Genomic DNA, 21,609 nt, shown 5'->3' on the forward strand with positions numbered 1-21,609 from the left:
CTAACTTTTTTGTAGAAGGGCATCCGGAGTATTACCGAAGTTCGGTTCTTCGAACCTGCGCCTAATGAGGCAGATGTGTGGCGATAACTTTCGAGAGTTGAGCCTAGTTTGGCTGCCTTATGAGGCCCAAATTTGGAATGCGGTCGGCCATATTTGCGCCTAATCACAGCCTTACCAAAATTTTAGTCGGAGTCTCAACATAAGTCTCTCCGTGATGAAATCTTAATAAATAATGAAAAAAAATAATATATCATTCATCTGCAAATCACCATTGCCATCCATCTATCCAAATTTGTAATTACTCGTATTACAGTTCTTTTCAACCTTTCTCAAAAAAACTAAAAAAAAATCATACGTATGCATGCTTGTGCGGCCGCCGTAGCCGAATGGGTTGGTGCGTGATTACCATTCGGAATTCACAGAGAGGTCGTTGGTTCGAATCTCGGTGAAAGCAAAATTAATAAAAAAAAAACATTTTTCTAATAGCGGTCGCTCCTCGGCAGGCAATGGCAAACCTCCGAGTGTATTTCTGCCATGAAAAAGCTCCTCATAAAAATATCTGCCGTTCGGAGTCGGAACAACATCAAGACGCACACCACAAATAGGAGGAGGAGCTCGGCCAAACACCTAACAGAAGTGTACGCGCCAATTATTATTATTTTTTTTTTTATGCATGCTTGTGTTATATATTATTAATTTTATTAATTTCATAATTTTATTATATTCCGAGTAGTAAATCTACTTAGTTCAGTATCCTTACAAATAATCCATTTGGTGTACATTCCACGCTTTTCCGCACCTCACCTCATAGCCTTTCGTACTCTAGCCAAAAATCCCCATCGACACCCACTATGAATGTCGGTGAATCAAGTCTCTTTCCCAGAATCGGACCTTCTTTTCCGCATTTAACTCTATAAGCTTTGAATATTTCTACAATACAGCTTTTGATTTCCAGCAGAGCCAAGTGCATGCCTGAAAAAAAAATGTCATGTTATAATAATTGAAGAAGAGTGGAGTTTAATCAGTAAAGAAATTTAAATTTTGAAATATACTTGCACGAGCATGTTACAGATATCTCGTGTATTTAAAAAAAAAAAAAGATGAATTTTAATTTTTCTCAAATAATACTGATTTATTTATTATTTATTTATTCATCAATTTCTATTTTATCTCCTTTAAAGTAGTCCACTTCGGATATAAAAAACTTGTGCCAGCGCCTTTTCCAATCCTCGAAGTAATTCTGATAAGCATTTTTTGGTATGTCCTTGAACTCTCTCAGCGATTCGGCTTTTATCTCCTGAATTGTCGCAAAACGCCGTCTTTTCATGTAACTTGAAGTCAGTATTAAATTATGGTTCGGAAACCTAGAAATGTTCAAAATTTATTGATCATAAGATCGTTTATTGATCACAGGACTTGAGTCCTTGTAATAGATTCAAAAATTTTGGTGACCTACTCGCACATCAAACGAAGAGCTCTGGTATCCCAGAACAATGAGCAGCAATGAAATTAAGAATCGGAAATGGCAATAGACAGAATGAGCAATGGCGATAATAGATGAGATTTAGAGGGATTGTCGAGTCCCTATGCTTCACTGGGAGAAGAGGAAAGCAGTAGCAGATGAAGTACTTTGTTGGGGAATATTATAATTTGTTTTATTTTACAACGATTCATTTGCTGTTTGGCAAAGGGGAAGTACTCATTCGATAGAACTCTTTCTGATGTACAAAACTATATTAATTGTATTTTTGAGTTATTTAATTTTTCATTAGTTTTGAGGCTTAGAAATGGAATACCCAGGAGGCAAAAATGAACGTTTTCGACACCTGCCCTTCTTTGCTTTTCGTCGAGGTCTCAAAGCTGCCGAAGAGGTCTGGGAAATTTGCGACGCGTATGGAGAAAATGAATCTACAGTTTCAATCCGTCGCCAAACGGTAGCTATTTTTTTATGAGAAGCTTTTTTATGGCAGAAATACACTCGGATATTTGCCATTGGTACTAGAAAACACTTTCTCTTCATTTTGGTATTTAAACCGAAATTCGAACCTACGTTCTCATTGAATTCTGAATGGTAGTGAATTGGCATTCAATGGGATTTACTGAACAATTGCCTCAAGTTCAAGCCTTCAGCTCAACGAAAAAAACAAATTGCTTCTCAACATCTCGCCTGCAATCGAGCAACACGCGGTCGTAAACAGCGATTTTTGTATCGAATCGTCACGGCATATGAGAAATGGTGCCTATATATTATAGTAATACAAAGAAAGGAGTGGGTGGCTCCAGGAGATACGCCAAAGCTAAGGGTCAAGCCGGATCTTCATCCAAAGAATATGAAGATGGGCCATGTAAAATTTGCTTTTTGAATCGGCTATAAAAAAAAAAAACTAATCAATATTTTTTCAAACTTTTTGTTTTATTTTGAAGATTGAACATTGTGATTTGAAAATTTGAATGAAAAATAATATCGTTCAAATGACTACCAGGACTGGCTTTACAGTAGGGCATTCGATCAACCCAATTTTTAAGCACATTTTCGATTGTTTGGGCTCCAATTTCATGAATGGCATCTTCGATTTCGTGTTTTAAAGCATCAATCGTCTCTGGATGGTTCGCATAGCATTTGTCCTTAACGGCTCCCCACAAAAAATAGTCCAACGGGCTTAAATCACAGCTCCGAGGCGGCCAATTGATATCGGAATTTCGCCTGATTATTCTGTTTTCAAAAACGGTAGCCAAAAGTTCGCGTGCAACTTTGGCAGTGTGACAAGTTGCACAGTCCTGTTGAAACCAAATGTCGTCCATGTCATCCTCTTCAATTTTTGGAAACAACTCGTTGATCATGTCACGGTAACGCTCGCCATTTACTGTAACCGCGGCTCCTCGCTCATTTTCGAAAAAAAATGGCCCGATGATGCCGCCAGACCAAAAACCGCACCAAACAGTGACTCGTTGTGGACGCATTTGCTTCTCTGCAGTAACGTGTGGATTTTCTGAGCCCCAAATCCGACAATTTTGCTTATTGACGTAGCCACCGATGTGAAAATCAGAAAAGAAGAAGAAGACTTACCACTTTGGAAATAGGTTTTCAATATTTCCCAATTTTGTTCAAGCGTATAGCGTCCCATTTCGTAAATGTCAAACCTTTAAGTAAATTATGAACACATTTGACATGTCATTTGAGTTACCATTCTCAAAAAAATTGGTGGTTCAAAAAGCAAACGCTATATGGCCCACCCTATATGTGTTTGGTGGGGCAGGGAGGGCATGGTGCACTGGGAAGTGCTCGAAAAGAATGCCACGGCCAACAAGGAGCTATATATTGTCCAGGTCCCATTTTGTAGAAGTCGTCGAAGTCGCAGTCCAAAAGCTCGAATAGGAAGTACTTCAGCACCCGCATTACTTTCGATAACAAAGAGGTCCTTAAAAACTGTCTCAACAACTTCTTTGACACCAGACCAACCGATTTTTGGCAGAACCGTATCAACAAATTGGTCGAGAGGCGGGAAGAGATTGTTAATAGCAACGACGAATATATAATTGATTAAATTACTGATATAATTATTTTATTCTAAAAGTCTTCGATAAAAACGCTACGATCTTATTCCCCAACTTAGTAGATGAGATGAGGTGTAGGCACCACACGTGGCTTCTTTTTATGTTGGACATACGCCCAGTTTGTTGAGGTTTATTCTGGAAAAGTAGGATTTTAACCAGTTACAATATCCAGCTCGAAGTGGTGCTGGTGTAACGCGGTTGGTTTTTGGTCTCTGATGTCTGATCAACGGTTAGCATGTACATACTTATAGATTACCAAACCTCCGAGGCGACTCGATTTCGGTTAATACGGATCAGCCAATGTTCTGAATGTTACAAATAAGGTGTGCTTGCCTTTGTTACCACTGTTGCCGGTCAGCGATTTAAGGACTGTCTTGCCATACTGTAATTTGGTTTTCGGCTTATTTACGGTCGATATGGGGCGTTGCTGAACTAACTATAAGCGTCCAGCTTGACCTCTTTTTCCAATGTTGTGAAACAAATAGATGTTGATTTCGTAGGGCTGAGTTTAAGGCTGGTGGCAGGGAAGAAACAAGAAAGATCAGCGAGGTAACCATTTACTTTCGTATACAAGCCATCAGTGCCATTACCTGCCATGATTATTGGGCGGCCAGAGGAAATTGAGATCAGGGAAATCATTATGACTTTCGAGGACTTCCGAAGGATGGAAGTTAAACAGGAGTCCCAGCAGACACCACGCTGCCACTCAAGCAATTCGCAAACTACGGCTTGAGACCAAGGGCGTTAGGTGCTTTCAAGGTATTTCAGCCTCAATTAGCCTGAGCTATTTCATTAAAGTAATCCAAGTATTTTGGGCATTCGATATTCACGAATTTTGGTTTATTTGTAGACCTCAGTTTAAAAAGAAGTAAACTGAACATATTTCAAATAAATTTTATAATTTATCCAGTGTTAAGTACTTTAGTATGGAGTTCTTTAAAGTAACATATCTTCGATCCTTTTGCACATCTTCAATTTTTTGTTTGTTATTTTTTAGGATTAAATGTATTTCAAAAAAATTTCTTAGAAAAATATAAATTATATTTTGTTAAACATTTTTGCGAAAATCTTATTTTGAGAATTTGTGAAAAATTTGTGATAGAGCTAGATTTGTTCCTTATTTTCATCATTAATAACATAAGCTCCGGACACGAAACATCAAACGATAGAACAATTTTTTTTCTAATAGCGGTCGCCCCTCGGCAGGTAATGGCAAATTTCAGAACATTTCTGTTCCTCAACAAAACCTTCTAATTGTAAAACAACATCAAAACGCACAGCTCAAATAGAAGGAGGAACTCGGCCAAACTCCCAACAAAAGGTGTGAACGCCAATTATATATATATATGCATTAGGACGGGTCGATTTAAAAATCGCTCATTGCTCTGTGAAAATCGTATTCTGGGGATCAAAATAAGAAATTTTGCCGAAGGAACCATACCTCTAAAACGAATTCTGATGTCCCCCAATTTGGGTCGAACTTTTTAGTTTCTTTTCTCATGTAAATGCCTGCTCAGAAAGCTAGCCCTAGCACAACCCTCAAATCCCAGTTTGCGGATGGAGAGATCAGTGCGAAGAACAGAGAAGAAAGGGGAGACCTGCTTCAATATGCTACTATGCCCTACAGGAAATTGTCTCCAAAGGTCAATTTCCTTCAACCTAATAGCACTCTGAGCAACAATGAATTTAATCTGCAGATCCACAGGAAGTAAGTGCAGAATAATGTTGAGCGCAGCAGTGGGACATGTTTTGGACCAGTGATGTCCACACAGCAGTTTTCTGCACTCTCTCTAGTTTAGTGGTGTTGTAATCCTTCTGAAGAGCTGCCCACCAAACTAGGCAACCGTATGTCAAAATTGGCAGAATCACTAAGTTGTACATTCAAAGTACGACACGTGGCTTGATACCCCATTTTTTGCCGAACATAGATTTGCAAGCGTAGAAGGCTATATTGGCCTTCTTAGCACGGTTTTCTATGTGCAGCTTTCAGTGGAGCTTGGGGTCAAGTATTACACCAAGATACTTGACTTCCGATGAGAGTAAGACACTGGTTGTGTAGTCTTGGAAGCTTAAAAGGTGGAGGCTTGTATTTTCTGGTGAATAGCATCAACTCGGTTTTGCCAGAGTTGACTCTGAGACCACAACTGGCAGCCCATCTACTGAGTGTAGCCAGTGCACCTTCCAAAATTTCAGCCATTACTGATGGGAAGGGACCTGAGACCATTAGGACCAAGTCATCGGCATATGCTACCATATACGAGTTAAGGCTTCATCCATAGCTACTAGCCCAAGGAGAGGCGAGAGGATGCCGCCCTGCGATGTACCCTTATGCACGAACCGAGTGATTCTAGCTCCTCCTGCCACAGCATTTATTTCCCTACCACCAAGCAGGGACCTAATCCAGAGATAGATAGATAAGTCTTTCTACCCCTAGCCTATTTAGAGCAGTGACAATTGACTAAGCCATAATATTATTAAAGGCGCCCTTTATATATATAAAAGCCGCCAAAGTAAATTGTTTCCCTTCCAGAGATATCTCTACGGTCCCTACTACAATGTAAGGCTGACTCGATAGGTGTTCCTTTCAGGTAAGCGTGTTGGGCTGGATAAAGTCTGGTTTCAAAGTGCTCTTGGATGTGATAGTCGATCACTCTTTCGAACACCTTGAGAATAACGGAGGTAAGACTTATAGGTCTGAAGTCCTTGGCCAGGATGTGGCCCCTCCTTCCTGCCTTAGGAATGAAGACCACCTTGGTTTTCTTCCAGCTTGCAGGAAAGTGGTTTAGCGAGATACACACCAAAAAGATCTTTTGAAGAACGGGAACCACCAAGGTTTTAGTCATCTGAAGCATTACTGGCATAATACTATAATAATATTTTCTTGAGCCCAATACTTACCCACGCATATGCGCGGCCCGCTTCCGAACGGCTGGAATATACCCTTTTTCATTAAATCCCAAGGTGTCTCATTATTGAAGCGATTAGGATTAAATTCGTAAGGCTTTGGAAAGTAATCAGGATCATGATGATAACTAAAAATTGGTACACTGACTACTTGACCCACGCGAACAGGTATTTTATGTCCATTACCCACTTCTAGTTCAGTAGGTTCAGTGCAAATGCGAGTATAAATAGAAACTACGGTGAGCAACCGAATGGTTTCTAAATCGAAAACGCAAAATTAATAATAATAAATGTGGAAAGAAAAATTGTTACGGGAACTCTTACCATTAACGCACTGATCCAAATATGACAGACCACACAATTTTTGATAGCTCACAAAACCATCCTCTTCAAGATTCGCTAATATTTCCTCACGCAACTTCTCTTGATACTCGGGATGATGCGCCAACTTTTAATAGAAACAATTATTAAAATTAAAATTTTATAATTTTTAAGATTTTTCAAATATTCTACACTGAAGCTCACATAAAAAATCGTATGGGAGATCACACTCGCCGATGTTTCGAAGCCATCCAACATCGTCGTCAACATATGTCCAACCACATCATCGTGTGATAAATTTTTCTTTTCTTGCATCTCTCGCATGTAGTTGAGGAAATCTGCTCTATTCTGGCTATTCGCATCACTTTGCCGAAATCTAAGAGCATCTTTAGTTACTTCCGAAAAAAATTGATTGGTTTCTATAGAGAACAAGCGAGGTTGGGCAAAACGACGCAACCAAGGTACTGGCAGCAATTTAAAATAGCGATCTAGTGACTGTAAAATGCTTGACATCCACTGGTGTCCCATTTGCAGAAAAATATTGGGCTCATCTGGTTCGGCGAGCGTATTCGTTTCAATTCCCCACAGAAACTCGCCTAAAATGTTGGAGGTGAAGCAAAAGCTGAGCTGTGAGGAAGAATTAAGTGACATAAAAATTATAAGCTATATTATAATAAAGCTTTAGGACTATCGTATATATTTCAAAAATTTACAAAAAATGCTTATGAATGAATCACATATATCAGAGAAGCAGAATATAATAAAACATTTTTTTTTTAATTTTGCCAGTCTGTAATTAGGAATCTCCGGAACTGATGAATTGGATTTTATGAGATTTTCGCTGATAGGTGTAGCAGTTACCACGCTCGGATCTACCAGAAATTTCTAATGCATGCTACGAATTGACTTTTGGTGTTGACAAACGTCGTTGAATTAAAAATAAACAGGAGGAATCGAATATACAGGGTGCATATCTATTTGTGGCTATAAGTTCCCGAAACCATTATTTTTCTTTTTGCTCTTTTGCAAATAAGACGTAGAGGACTACAACTTAAATAAATAAATTAATAGATATATCTGCAAATCGCATCGATTTAGAAAACTCTAATTTTCTTAAGTGCACTCACATTTTTTTTGTTTTTTGAAACCATTTATTTATTGCTATCTGTTTTTTAAGATTCAGCATAACTTATACTTAAAACTAAGACATTATATTAGGCATGCATGGAAAGCACCCAGTGGTGCAACCATTTCTAGATTTTTACTTAGTAGCATAATAAGTCCGTTATTGACTTTCTCTTCAGTCTGTAAAAGGAGATCAGATTGAGAGTTAATCCTTCAGTTAAAAAGTTTGGGTCCGTAGGTCCATAGGTAGGTTTTATTATGGCTGTGTAAAGTGAGATCCTGCTTTTGATAGAAACATCAGAATTTCGATTAAGTAACCAGTATAGATTTTGGAGTTTGATTCCAAGTGACAATCTTTCTCCCATCTCTTAGCCATTGAGTTAAATTATCAAGTCCTTTTTGGAGTTTACGTGAAATCTTCTGGGGTTTGAGTCAACCGCGAGAACAGCGGTGTCATCAGTGACTGGTAAATCGTGGGTGTAGAACAAGTATAGGATTGAGCCCATTATACTGTCCTGGGGTACACCAGCTAAACTTTCACAGAGCTCAGAGTGTTATTCGTTTTGTTTAAAAAGGAGGTAGGACAGTGTAATAATTTATGAGTAGAGTATCTTTTATCAAAGGCTTGGGATATGTCGAGAAATCTTCTGCTTAAAAGCTTTGTGTGTACTACGATACTTATGTGTGTCTGTGCAGCTGTTCGATAGTACCGTGTTTCTTTCTGAAACCGAATCGGTGATTTGGGATTAATTTCCGTTCTTCAATTTTGGACATTTGTGGGATAATTTTTATTTGTGCGACTTTCCATTTGGGGAGGAACAAAGCCAGTTAATATGATAGCATTGTGTATGTACGTTAGAAAATAGATTCCTTCATCTGGTAGTTGTTTAAATACTTCTCCTGTGCTGAGATTAAATCCAGGGGCTTTCTTTGTTTTAAGCTGGCACTACTTTTACTTCTTTGTTGGAACATTTTTTTTTGCGCGCGGGTTCATTTGGAGAAAAAGTTCTAGGGTGTTTCTGACTTTATGAGCAGTGGTTAGCGAGGGTCATTCATTCGCTCCGCTCATTTGTTCATAAAATTCTTCATGAGTTGGAAGCATTAAGCAGCGATGCAGAATTTGTTGCAAAACACAAAAAACACGAAGAACGTTCTGCCACTATTCGATCTGTGAAATTTATACGACATGTGTAAGCGATCATTTACCCTGAGGGTCCTTGCGAGGACATTGAGAGCCCTTGCGTGGAAGCTTAATGCTTCTGAGGGCTTTATTCATCGAGATGTCCATGAAGATCTCCGATATAGGACCTAAATTATACGTAGAAGACAGTTTATATCGGAGAAAATACGAAAATATCCGAACAAAATTAAATACCCTGAAGCGCCAGACGAAAAAAATTTAGACCAAAACCAAAAGAATAACCGCATAGTCATCTATGTTTCAATCCTACAGAGCTTCCTGCCTTCATGCACATATAGTTTTCACCCACTGGTATGGTTTTAGGTGTAGTGATCAACAAAATATATGTCATGCCACCCCACTTCTTAATTCAAGGAGTTCGAGTTAATTCTGCTGCATACCTGTGTATCGAGGTTCTAGGAGTAGTAGGAAACCCTGAATTGATAGTGTACGGTTGACAGACCAGCAAGACTCTGCTCATCCACAAAAAGCGATGACGACACAAGATTGGATGGCCTCTAGATTATTATGTAGAAGGCATAATTGACGTAAAAGCATTCTCTCAAGTTGTTCTCAAATACTGTACGCACCCTTTATGAAAAGAATAAAACAGCTTGCCAGAAACATGAGTAGAAGGTGAGCGCATCAGTAGAAAGTACAGATCGGAAATAAGTTATAATTAGACATCGGATTCTTATGCAAGTGCATATTTTGATTAACATCACATGAAGTTCGCACTTACGTAGAAACTCATCATAATAAAATATTCAATTTGCATAAAAATCCGATCTCTAGTTATAATCTATCAGTATTTTTGAGCAGATTTTATAAGTTGGGATTGATTGTATCGCGGGGTAAGGCCGAAAGTGCACCATGTTGAGACGTCGCGGATTTCACTTTGAACTAAAGTGTACCTAGTAAAATTTAAGAAATTATTTGCTTGCAAGGACATAACAGAAAGTAAATTTTGGCCCGCAAACCACGTTTATTTAAACATTTGAAGCTTTGAAATTACTTGGAAAAGATATATCTAGTTTTAGGGCTTCATTTCATCAGAATTGTTATTTCAATGAAAATATAAATGTCTTATTTTTACTTTCTACTTAGCTTCTGTCTAAATACAAAACTGAGTTTCTAAATATTCGGCACAAAAAATGTTAGATCTAAGCGGAGGCTGGATAAAGCAAAATCAAATGGTTGTAAACCAACAGCTCACATGTCATACAAAGAAACTGGGAAAGAATTAATTACGTCTATCAGTTTCGAAAGGAATAACCATTGATGATGAAGCTCTATTCGGTCTTAGCTTAATACTTACATTCTTAGTTTCAATGATGGCATTACCCTGTCTAGTTCTTTCCTCAAGGTATTTGGCCAGTTTATTGGCGCAGCACTTCCAAATTGGATAAGCCAGACTGAGCTGGAAATAAGGTATGAAATAATTATTTTTCTCACATTTCGATGAGAATTAAATTACCTTATTTTGCGTTATCCCTCCATTCACTTCTGACCTTTTCGATTTCCACGATTCATCGCTGATGAGGAAAGGATTACAGGCAGCGAGTTTATCTTTCTTTCTATCGTAAATCTATTTAAAGTGTAAGAAAATAAAATCGGGCATTTTTACACGTACGTATACATATAAATTCCCATAGGAATATCTATAGAACCAGTAAGTATAAGTAAGCATATATTTTAGACAACTGTAAATAAAAAGTTAGCTGAAATTGCTCATAACTTTGAAAATCACAATTTATTCTTCTATTTTAGAACCTTACAAATACTAAATCCAGCATATACATACAATACTGCGTTTAGCACCAAATGAAATTTCCCTGCAGGCACAAACACCTTTTAAAATATAACATAAAGTGATGGTCCTGAGGTTCGTCAGCTGTTTTCTGATAATCAGCAGTTGAAGCGAAACTTGCCTTAAATACAGGGTTTTTAATAAGAGGTGTTATTTTGATACGTTCACGTTGGCAGCGGCGAATATCGTAGGCTGTATGAGCTTTACGACGACATAGACATAGCGCAGCGAATAAAGATCCAGCGGCTACGCTGGCTGGGTCATGTTGTTCGAATGGATACAAACGCTCCGGCTCTGAAAGTATTCGATGCGGTACCAGCTGGTGGTAGTAGAGGAAGAGGAAGACCTCCTCTGCGTTGGAAAGATCAGGTGGAGAAGGACTTGGCTTCACTTGGTGTGCCCAATTCGCGCCGGTTAGCACGAGAAAGAAACGACAGGCGCGCTTTGTTAAACTCGGCCAAAATCGCGTAAGCGGTTATAGCGCCAATTAAGAAGAAGAAAAAGTTATTTTGATATTCGAAGAAAAATGCTATTTTTTATATAACTGATCGGCTGTTTATTTCATTATAAAGAGAAAGGTATGCCGTTAATAGTGGAAATTAACATCAGGCAAATGACCACCACGACCTACAAGACGATACCCTTTTCATGAAATTTTCAATAACCGAGTGGATGCAAAGTGGCTGCCCTATGTCTACGATAGTCTCACGAATTCCATCTGTGAGGCCTTGAATCTACCCAGGGCTGTTGGCGTAGACCTTCTCTTTCACATGGCCCCAAAGAAAAAAGTCTCAGGGTGTTAAATCACAGGATCTCGGGGGCCAATTATGATCACCTCCTCGAGAGGCAACACGGTCCGGAAACTTTTCCCGTAAAAAATTAACGGTTTCGCTGCTTGTGTGACACGTAGCGCCGTCTTGTTGAAAATAAACGTTGCCCAGATCAATACCATCCAATTTTGACCATAAAAAATCGAATAATGTCTCGATAGCGCAATCCATTCACCTGTAACACCTGTTATTGGAAAGCCCTTTACCTAACAAATGTACACGCTCAATCGAAAAATAACATTCCTGCTGTATACTCGTACAATGTACCTATGTAGTATGAATCTTCAACCCGGCCGACAATAATGTTGTGTTTGTCGGTTCGGCATCATTATGTAAATTCTTGGAAATTTTGTCTAAAATTCATATTATAGTGAACAAATTTATTATACTTATATATTAATATCTATATATATCTATATATCACTATAATATTATAAATTAATATAATTGTTGGTGTTCACTTGAAATAGATTCTTGACAACATATAAGAGATTAATTTTCAAAAAATGGATTTTTTTTTTATATTTCGAAAGTACAGGCTTCTAAAAATACACTGTCAAATTTTTGTATTTTCGATTCTACAGCCGTTTTAACAGGTAGAACCAGATTCGTCACGTGGGGGCATCAATGGAAAATATCCACTCTCAGAATTTTAAACTCAATTATCTCAAAGGTACTTTTTTCGAACTGTTGTTCTCAAAAAAAAAACAACCAATATTCGACAGAATCGTCTGAAATTTTAATATGTATTTTACAACGTCACTGGCTATCGCCCGTACTATAATAATAATATTATTTCAATTATTTCGTATTTTTTTTATTAAAAAACTGAAAACCAAACCTGATTTTTAGAGTGCCAAATTCAAAACCGCGCCATTTTGTCAATTTTTATTTTATTTTTTTATACAGGGTGGGGAATATAGCGTTTGCTTTTTGAACCACCTAGTTTTTTGAGAATGGTAACACAAATGACATGTCTAATGTGTTCAAAATTTACTTAAAGGTTTGATATTAACGAAATGGGACGCTATACGCTTGAACAAAATTGAGAAATACTGAAAACCTATTTCCAAAGTGGTGAGTCTTCTTCTTCTTTTCTGATTTTCACATCGGTGGCTACGTCAATAAGCAAAATTGTCGGATTTGAGGCTCAGAAAATCCACACGTTACTGTAGAGAAGCAAATGCATCCACAACGAGTCACTGTTTGGTGCGGTTTTTGGTCTGGCGGCATCATCGGGCCATTTTTTTTCGAAAATGAGCGAAGAGCCGCGGTTACAGTAAATGGCGAGCGTTACCGTCACATACTCAACGAGTTGTTTCCAAAAATTGAAGAGGATGACATGGACGACATTTGGTTTCAACAGGATAGTGCAACTTGTCACACTGCCAAAGTTACACTCGAGCTTTTGGCTGCCGTTTTTGAATTCCGATATCAATTGGCCACCCAAACAATCGAAAATGTGCTTAAAAATTGGGTTGATCGAATGGCCTTCTGTAAAGCCAGTCGAGGCAGTCATTTGAAGATATTATTTTTCATTCAAATTTTCAAATCGCAATGTTCAATCTTCAAAATAAAAAAAAAAGGTTGAAAAAATATAGACTCTTTTTTTTTATAGCCGATTCAAAAAGCAAATTTTACATGGCCCACCCTATATCAGTAGCGGGGCACAGCTACAGTCATACTGATTAATATTTTTTTTGGTTTTGGTGTTTGAGATAAATAGAAGAGCCAAAATGGACAACACCGTCCAGTTCCAGGTTTTTCGGGAGGGCTTGCTTCCCCGCCTTTTTTTTTAATTATTAAAATTAAAAACAAATTTTTTTTTTTCAATTTGGTTGTAAAATTTGTTAAATAAAAAACCTAAAAAATTCAAATACCGTTTTTCATTTTTTTATTGTAAAAGAAAAATTCCTGAAAATAGTGCTCAAGGTCGAGCTAGGGGTTCGCTTATGACTGGCAGTATTCAGGCAGCTATTCAGCTCTGTGGCGAACGGCTCTTTGTGAAAACTGTTTTCGATTATTGAAGACTTTTGGCTTTAGTAAACAGCGAAACCTTAAATAATCAATTGTGCATTTTTGAGCCCAAAATCATAGATATCCTTAATGCGTTACTTATCAGTTAATTTTGAGGTTCATTTTGGACGAATTTGCCTCTTCTTCTCTAACTTCCAATGGTGTGTCCCACTTGTAAAAATTTGTTTAAATAGTGTGAGCAAACGAGGCTCTCTGTACCGCTCAATTTTTCTGTGATGAAAAACTAAAATTTCACTTACACCCTCTAATTATAGAAACATATTTAGAAAATTAATGTTTTGTGCGCCAGAATTACAGACACTTCTTCTCTGGGGTCATGAGCCTCATTCCGATAATAAAAAATTACCGAATTTGGAGTTAAAAAAATTACCAGTAAACTTGGTAACCCGAAAATGTTCCAACTAAAATAAAGGAAGGGTATTAAAAGGGTTCCCTTTTAAAAAAATACCTAAAAAAATTATAGCTGAAAATTATATGTGAGATTAGATTAGATTACAGCGTTTGCCACTCTTCATTTGTGCTTAGATGGACCCACTCATGACTGAAATACCATCGTTTTCTTCCTCTAATTTTCAATGTGGTGAAGCCACTTCGTCTCTACGGCAATGAAAGAAATATTGTGGATGCTATGTCTGACGAACACCCAAAGAAGTATACAAGAGTTTAGATGGCGATATCGCGTTCACGCAAAAGTGGGATAGTGTAAGAAATAGTGCTCAACACTCAACATCTGTGGCAGAAGTCATTGGAAGGATATCATGTTGTTGTGATGATATCACCTAATGTACTATTCGATATTGATCGGAAGGTCTGTCGAGATTGGTGAGATACCTAATTTTCTTCTCATTCATTCTAAGACCGATCTGTCTCGCTACCTCGCAAATGGGCTCCGTGATCCAGCTATTGTTGACCTGCGTGAGGTAGACCGAGCTTGTTTGAAGGATGCCGACATACTGAGCAAATTTGTCTGACTTGAAATCAGCTCCTCTTCTAGCCCTCCTGGAATGCCTCTGTGTCTGTGTCTATGAGACCACGTTCGTGGTACCGCTTACCCAGCTCATGTAGAATAGCTCTATATTTAGTTGCACCTTTGATTGAGGTATTATTACATTATTACTTAATGGTAGCTTGACTGTCAGAGTAGAAAGTGATGGGTTGTGATACCTCTGACGAGTTTTGGACCCTCAATGCAGCTTCTTTTACAGCAGTTAGCTTAGCTTGAAATACATTGCAGTGGTCTGGTATCCGTGGGTTTAGTTCAATTGCAGCCCTACTGAGTGAATGCTGCTATCGACCGTATTATTTAACCTTGAGTTAGCAGTGAAGGTGGCCACCGGCCCTGGATCAAGGTCCTTAACATTATCGCATTCCAATCTTTCTTGGATTTTTATAGCGAGCTTATTTTCAAGGCAGATTTGTACAGCTGAAATCTTTCCAGAGGAAAAGTTTAACCATACAAAATATTTTTGTTGCGTTGGGAGACCGAGACCCATAAGAAAAAAATAATAAAAATCCGGGATATATTTCTTTTGATTTTGTTGCTTGGTACTAATGGTGGTTTCATAATTTAATTTTTTTAATTAGCTTTTTTGATGCCAAAAGGCATAGTGCAAGGTGTTCAAAGAAAACGGAATGAAAATATTTGCTCACCCAATTTGCTGCTAAATTGCCTCGGAATTTTCCAAAATTTGTCACCATAATTTCCTGCGCCAGTTTTGGGTCCAGTATTAAAATTTGTGGATTGCGAGAGAGGAAGACGCCAATAGCGCGGTGAGTCTTCTTATATTTACTGAAAATTTAAATACATGTATTGACCTACATATATCAAAACACATGCGAAGAATAGATAAGACAAAAAATACATGGAACAAAAACGAAATAGGGAAAATTTGCGGTTTTGAAATCTTCATTAGGGAGTCACAGTATACAAGTGGATATGTGGTTACTACATATCTCAAGTGGAAAGTAAGATATTTGAAATTTAGGCCTGCAGAAATTAGGAGTAACTAAGTCTAAGCCCTCCAAACAGTTCTCACAATAGGAGGTTTAATAATAGATTTCCTTCTTATCGTGCTTATCTAAGACCTTACTAATACACATAACCAAGTTACCAGTGAAATACTTCAGGTGTAATGCGTTTGGTTTCCATAAAATAAAAAATATCCCTAATAATGAGTTCAGATCCTTTTTCTTACTTCGACAGCAGCATCTTCGAAAGGGCTCACCCAGTTTTTTAGGATTCTCGCTTATTAAGCAGTACATGATAAGTACTTTGGGTAGTACTTAATGGAAGTGGATATATCCTCTATTTTTAGGGAGTACGCATCTACGGTCCAATGACAGATAAGTGTGCCGGAACTTTTTCTGAGCTGTTGCCTACAAGTGACATGCGTGTTACCATTTCGCGATTTTCCAGGAAGAGTTTGTTTGGTCGTACCCTGCCTTGAAGATTAAATAAAATAAACATTTATTTATTTTTTCGCATTATTAGGGGTCCCGATTATTCAATTAAATTATGTAAATTATGTAATCCGTTGTGATTAAATTATGTGTGAATTAAAGAACCACCACAAACCATACATATTTCGATTATATATATATAATTAGCGCGTATACCCTTTTCGGGTGTTTGGGCGAGCTCCTCCTCCTATTTATGGTGTGCGTCTTGATGTTTTCCCACAAATGGAGGGACCTACAGTTTCAAACCCACTCCGAACGGCAGATATTATTTGTGAGGAGCTTTTCCGTGACAGAAATACATTCGGAGGTTTGCCATTGCTTGCTGAGGCGCGACACTTTTTTCTTAACTTTTGATCTTTCACCGAGACTCGAACCGACGTTCTCTCTCTGAATTCCGAATGGTAGTCACGCACCAACCCATTCGGCCACGGCGGCCGCATATTTTGTTTCAACATATTTCGATTGCTCATACATTTTTTTATATGGAGAAAATAGGCAACATAGTGAGGAGGAAAATCATCAAAAATCAACGAGAAGGTTGAACCAATTTAAAGCTGCACCTTATTGTATTAAAATTTAATGGACTATACAATTCCATACCCAATTATTTTTTTTTAATTATTTGATTTATTTTAATAAATCCTACACATAGTTCGAAACTTGAATTACAATGGTCTTTGTTATAAAATGAGCTATCTTTTTATGAAAAAAATTTAAATTAAAAAATAAATAAATAAATTTTTTAAGCTTGCCAATTTGCTATGGAGTATATAACATATTTGTCAAGCCGAAATAAAATGACCTGCTGTCCTCGTCAAACTGGCCACTGCTGACATTTAAAGCACTTGCAACAGTTTGAGAATAGGCTCCTTTATTTTTGAGTACTTCACACTTACTTGTAAATATCATCGACATCATAGAATAGCGGCCGTTTGCCGGTGAGAGCGCTGGGAATATTCCCGAAAAATATATTAGGCTTTGGGCCATCTAATCCAATCTCTTTGAATACACCATGATACCTGGTCAAATATTTGTAAACTAACAGAATGATAGCTCCGAGCGAGGTTACAGTGATTAGAAGCGTTTCCATTTCTTTACTGATCGCTCGTAAACTTTTGCTCGAAAACGAAATTTTGTTATCAGCGTAGAACTGTTATCAGCAGAAACTAATTCTGGATTTACTTTATAGAATGCTAACATACTAGGTGTGATTACAAATAACGAGACTGATGTTGTCAAATAAGATGGTTTAATTTCATATACACATATTTATTTATTATCATCTTCAATACACACCCCCCCTCCAATAAAAAAAAACAGCTTACGAATTGTCTATTCCTTTGAACAGTGCTAGAAGTCTTCTTTAATCGACTTTTTCAGAACTCGTAACGCTGCCACTTTCACAGCTTAACCGAAATCAAATATTGTGTCTTTTAATGCAATTTTCTCCATTGAAAACAGAACACAAATAGAAGCAACACAGCGCTAAATCCGATCCACGACACTGGGATGATTTAATTGGCTGGAGCTTGGCTTGACAGACAGCATTGCTTTGATGGATCTTCACTTGTCTTTTCAAGATGCCTGAGCTAAAACGTAAAGGTAGTAATGGTGACTAATAGTTTGAGCTTCAGGAACCCACTGAAGATGAAGGCAGATTGAATCAAATTACCAATTTTTTGATACTTTCGAACATATTCTGAGAGCCCTCTGGAAGAGACTGAGTTCTCCCCACGTGCGTGAGATACACAGTCATATTCGTATAACGCAGACAATAAATTGTACGTTTCGGTAGTGGTTTTTCTAAACGTTAAGTAAAATTTTCCAACATTATCTTGCTCTATGGCTGCACTTAATATTTTTCAGGCGAAAGAAAGGAACTCTACTGAGAACAAATCTATGTTTAACTGATTTCTTTACATAAGCTAGAAGTAGTACATCCAAAACGGATGCCTTCAATCCAAACAGTTGTCAATCGCTGACATTTGGCGCTCGCGGACTGCTTCTATAGCAGCGACAGATTAGTTATTTAATAGCTCCACCTCGTAATAAGGTCAAATGGATCAATTACTTAATACATAGTTATTGGCTACAATTAATAATAGAAATAGATTTGACTTGGTCCGTGAATATTGTGATTTTTGAAATTGTTAGTGTATATATTGATGTGGTTCCATAGGTGGAATATTTTGTTTACTGTATTAATGGTAATTAGTTGCCTTCTGTTTTTTTTTTTTAGTAAAGACACCCTTTTCTAATATTTATAAATTAATTTATTTAACAAATGCCATTGCCATTGTTTTTTTTTTCCTAAGAAATCAATCAGTATCATCCGTAAATATGGGGCACCTTCGATTCGCCGAGCGTTAGTGAGTGGCAAATAGATGATGAACCATAAATACATTAATAAATAAATACATAAAAATTACATTAATTTCGAGGCACTTAATGAGTATTAGTAAGACCGCGTTAATACAGAGCATCTTTTGCTGATTCAGCTCGTTACTTTTTATTCTCGCGCTCTGTCAATGCTCATTATATTCTCGTTCTTCTCAATGTTCTTGTTGGGTATAAACTAAAAATCAACAATGGGAAGGTGTGCGAACACGACCAGCAACACTAAATGAAAATTCGCCAAGTTGACGCAAGGCGGCCGCCTTAGCCGAATGAGTTGCTACGTGACTACCATTCGGAATTCACAGAGAGAACGTAGGTTCGAATCTCGGTGAAACACCAAATTAAGAAAAACATTTTTTAATAGCGGTCACCCCTCGGCAGGCAATGGAAAACCTCCGAGTGTATTTCTGTCATGAAAAAGCTCCTCATAAAAAATATCTGCCTTTCGGAGTCGGCTTGAAACTGTGAGTCCCTCCATTTGTGGAACAACATCAAGACGCACACCACAAATAGGAGGAGGAGCTCAGCCAAACACCCAAAAAGAGTGTACGCGCCAATTATATATGTATATTAGGGCGGGTCGATTTAAAAATCGCTCATTGCTCTGTGAAAATCGTGTTCTAGGGATCAAAATAAGAAACTTTGACGAAGGAACCATACTAAAACGAATTCTGATGTCCCCCAATTTGGGTCGAACTTTTTAGTTTCTTTTCTCATGTAAAGGAAAAAATGGTGATATTTTGAAATGATTGTATGGGGAACCCCCCAGGGGAGTTCCAGGGGGTGTGCCACTGGCATGGGTGGATCGGCCGTCCAAAGTTAGTGGGGGTCGGTCATACATTTGGACTCGATTGGAGCACTCTAAATGGGTCAAAGTGGGATTTTTCCTTCGACCCAAATTGGGGGACATCAGAATTCGTTTTAGAGCTTTGGTTCCTCCATTTCTGTTACTATTACTGTAAAGTGGATTATTTTTATGCGATTTTAAAGCTGTGCGGATTATATTTCATCCAAAAATTTCTTGAGCAAACGTACATATAGGCTTGTATAGGAAGCCCGCGTATAGACAATCTCCAAAAACCGTGGAACCCTCAAAGCTCACACCATTTGTGTCACTGAATACAAGCAAAATAACCATTCAAACATCAACACTATTAGACGAAGTAATTTCTTTGGCACAAGAAATTGGCGGAGATGGTTTTTATACCTTCAGCCATGATGATAAAGATGAACTACTTACGGATGAAGCCTTCAGGGATAATTATATTATTGGTCAGATGTCGTAGTAGGTCTAAAAGGAAGAAAAACTGAACGATGAGGAAGAAAAACCAACCCCCCTCAATGCAAGATTAATCCGAGAAGGTCTTTAACTTTGCAGTAAATTAGAAAATAATTTTTTTATTAATAAGCCCAATTCGGAAGAAGCCTTTGCATTACAACATAAGCTGCAGAACTACATGTCTGGACATTGTGAGCTACAGAAAAAATTAGGAGAACCATAATCGCAATGTTCAATTACTGATTACATTGCCAGAAAAGAAAGACCTACACTGAATGAGAATAAAGTTTATGAAAATCCATCGCTTCTACCCCAAATATCTATATATATAATAAAATAAAATATAAAATAATATAGTTTGGTTCTATAGGTACATTGTGGTACCACCGTTTCGGGCATTAGTCTCCTGCTCTAATTCCAGATATGGTAAAACCATTTTATTGCGCTGACAAGCGGCGAAATACTATCGGTAGTGGCAGATTCTACCAGACATGCAAAGAATAATCTTTGGCCAATATTCCTACTTTCTTATTTTTTTATTTTTTTTGTCGTAAGATCCAAGAAACCAGCAACATGAATTTATCATGTGTTGTCAACCAATGTTCTGTCAATAGCCAATTGGGCTACCAAAGTCACTAGTGTTATTGGAGTTACTCTGCTCTGCGTTACTAGAGTCAATAGAAGTTCCAGTGATCTGCAAAAACATCTTTTCAATTATTTTGTCAAGTAAGTAATAGCGACCGCCGTACCCGAATGAGTTGGTGCTGACTACCATTCAGAAGTGCTTAGATTGGAAACCCCGTACACGAAACATCAATTGATAATTAGAAAAAGTTGTTTCTACTAGCGGTCGCTATTTGGCAGATAATGGCAAACCTCCGAGTGTATTTCTGCCATGAAAAAACTCCTCATAAAAACCATCTGCCGTTCGGAGGCGGCATAAAACTTTGTGGAAAACATCATGATGCACCAAAAGGGGTTTAAGTGCAAGTTATATGCACATTTAAGTAGTTATGATATCTAAAATCTGATACACTTTACGAGATTATTTGGATTATTATTATACTATTCAAAACTCCTATATCACTTCAAAAGTAGTGATACATTTTTATTGTTGGAGTAGTGTAAGTGGAAAAACTAAAATCCCGAAAATCCCGGGAGTGATATTTTACTTACACTGACTACATACTTTACTTTTTATTCGTCTGTTAATCGCTTTAAACCTGGAAAATTGTTGTCCGGCGCTTATCAGTGGTTTATATGTAAACATAAATAGAAGCGAAGAATTATCGCAGAGGAGTTCACTAAATCTAGTCGCTCGAAAAGCGAACGTAAAATTAAGTACAGTACTAAATAAATTATAGTTGCACATACACATGTACATACATATGTATGTATAGTAATATATTTTATTTTCCAATTGTACAGTCCAGTAATTATAATTATGAAAGAGAATATCTCCCAGACCAAAGACAGTATTAGTCCAGAAGCTCTGAATTCCCACGACAGTCGGTTCTACGTTATCGGAACGACCCGGATTTATATCCGGTTGGGACTGCCATTACCCGTACATTTATGGGAGTGCTTATGCTGCTACAACAACAACAACATGTTCTGTTTTGTTCTTTTTTAGGTGGATTAATGTTTTAAGATTTTGAGCGAAAGTGCGAATAATTTATCGAAAATATTGCGAACAGAACGTTTTCAAATA

At 37.6% G+C, this 21,609-nt stretch overlaps 1 protein-coding gene across 1 annotated transcript; it reads right to left on the minus strand.

Annotated features, from left to right (window-relative positions):
* Positions 1 to 681: 681 nt before the first annotated feature.
* On the minus strand, positions 682 to 20,334 carry LOC128857570 (probable cytochrome P450 309a1). Its single transcript, XM_054093322.1, has 9 exons — positions 20,273 to 20,334; positions 17,119 to 17,334; positions 15,413 to 15,551; positions 10,563 to 10,673; positions 10,404 to 10,505; positions 6,985 to 7,407; positions 6,784 to 6,907; positions 6,454 to 6,717; positions 682 to 972 (listed from the first exon to the last, which is right to left on the minus strand). Exons 1-9 carry the CDS (start codon positions 20,332 to 20,334, stop codon positions 806 to 808), a joined length of 1,608 nt encoding a protein of 535 aa, XP_053949297.1. The 3' UTR covers positions 682 to 805.
* Positions 20,335 to 21,609: the final 1,275 nt, after the last annotated feature.

Source organism: Anastrepha ludens, chromosome 3, assembly GCF_028408465.1.
Source record: "Anastrepha ludens isolate Willacy chromosome 3, idAnaLude1.1, whole genome shotgun sequence".
Lineage (NCBI taxonomy): Eukaryota > Metazoa > Arthropoda > Insecta > Diptera > Tephritidae > Anastrepha > Anastrepha ludens.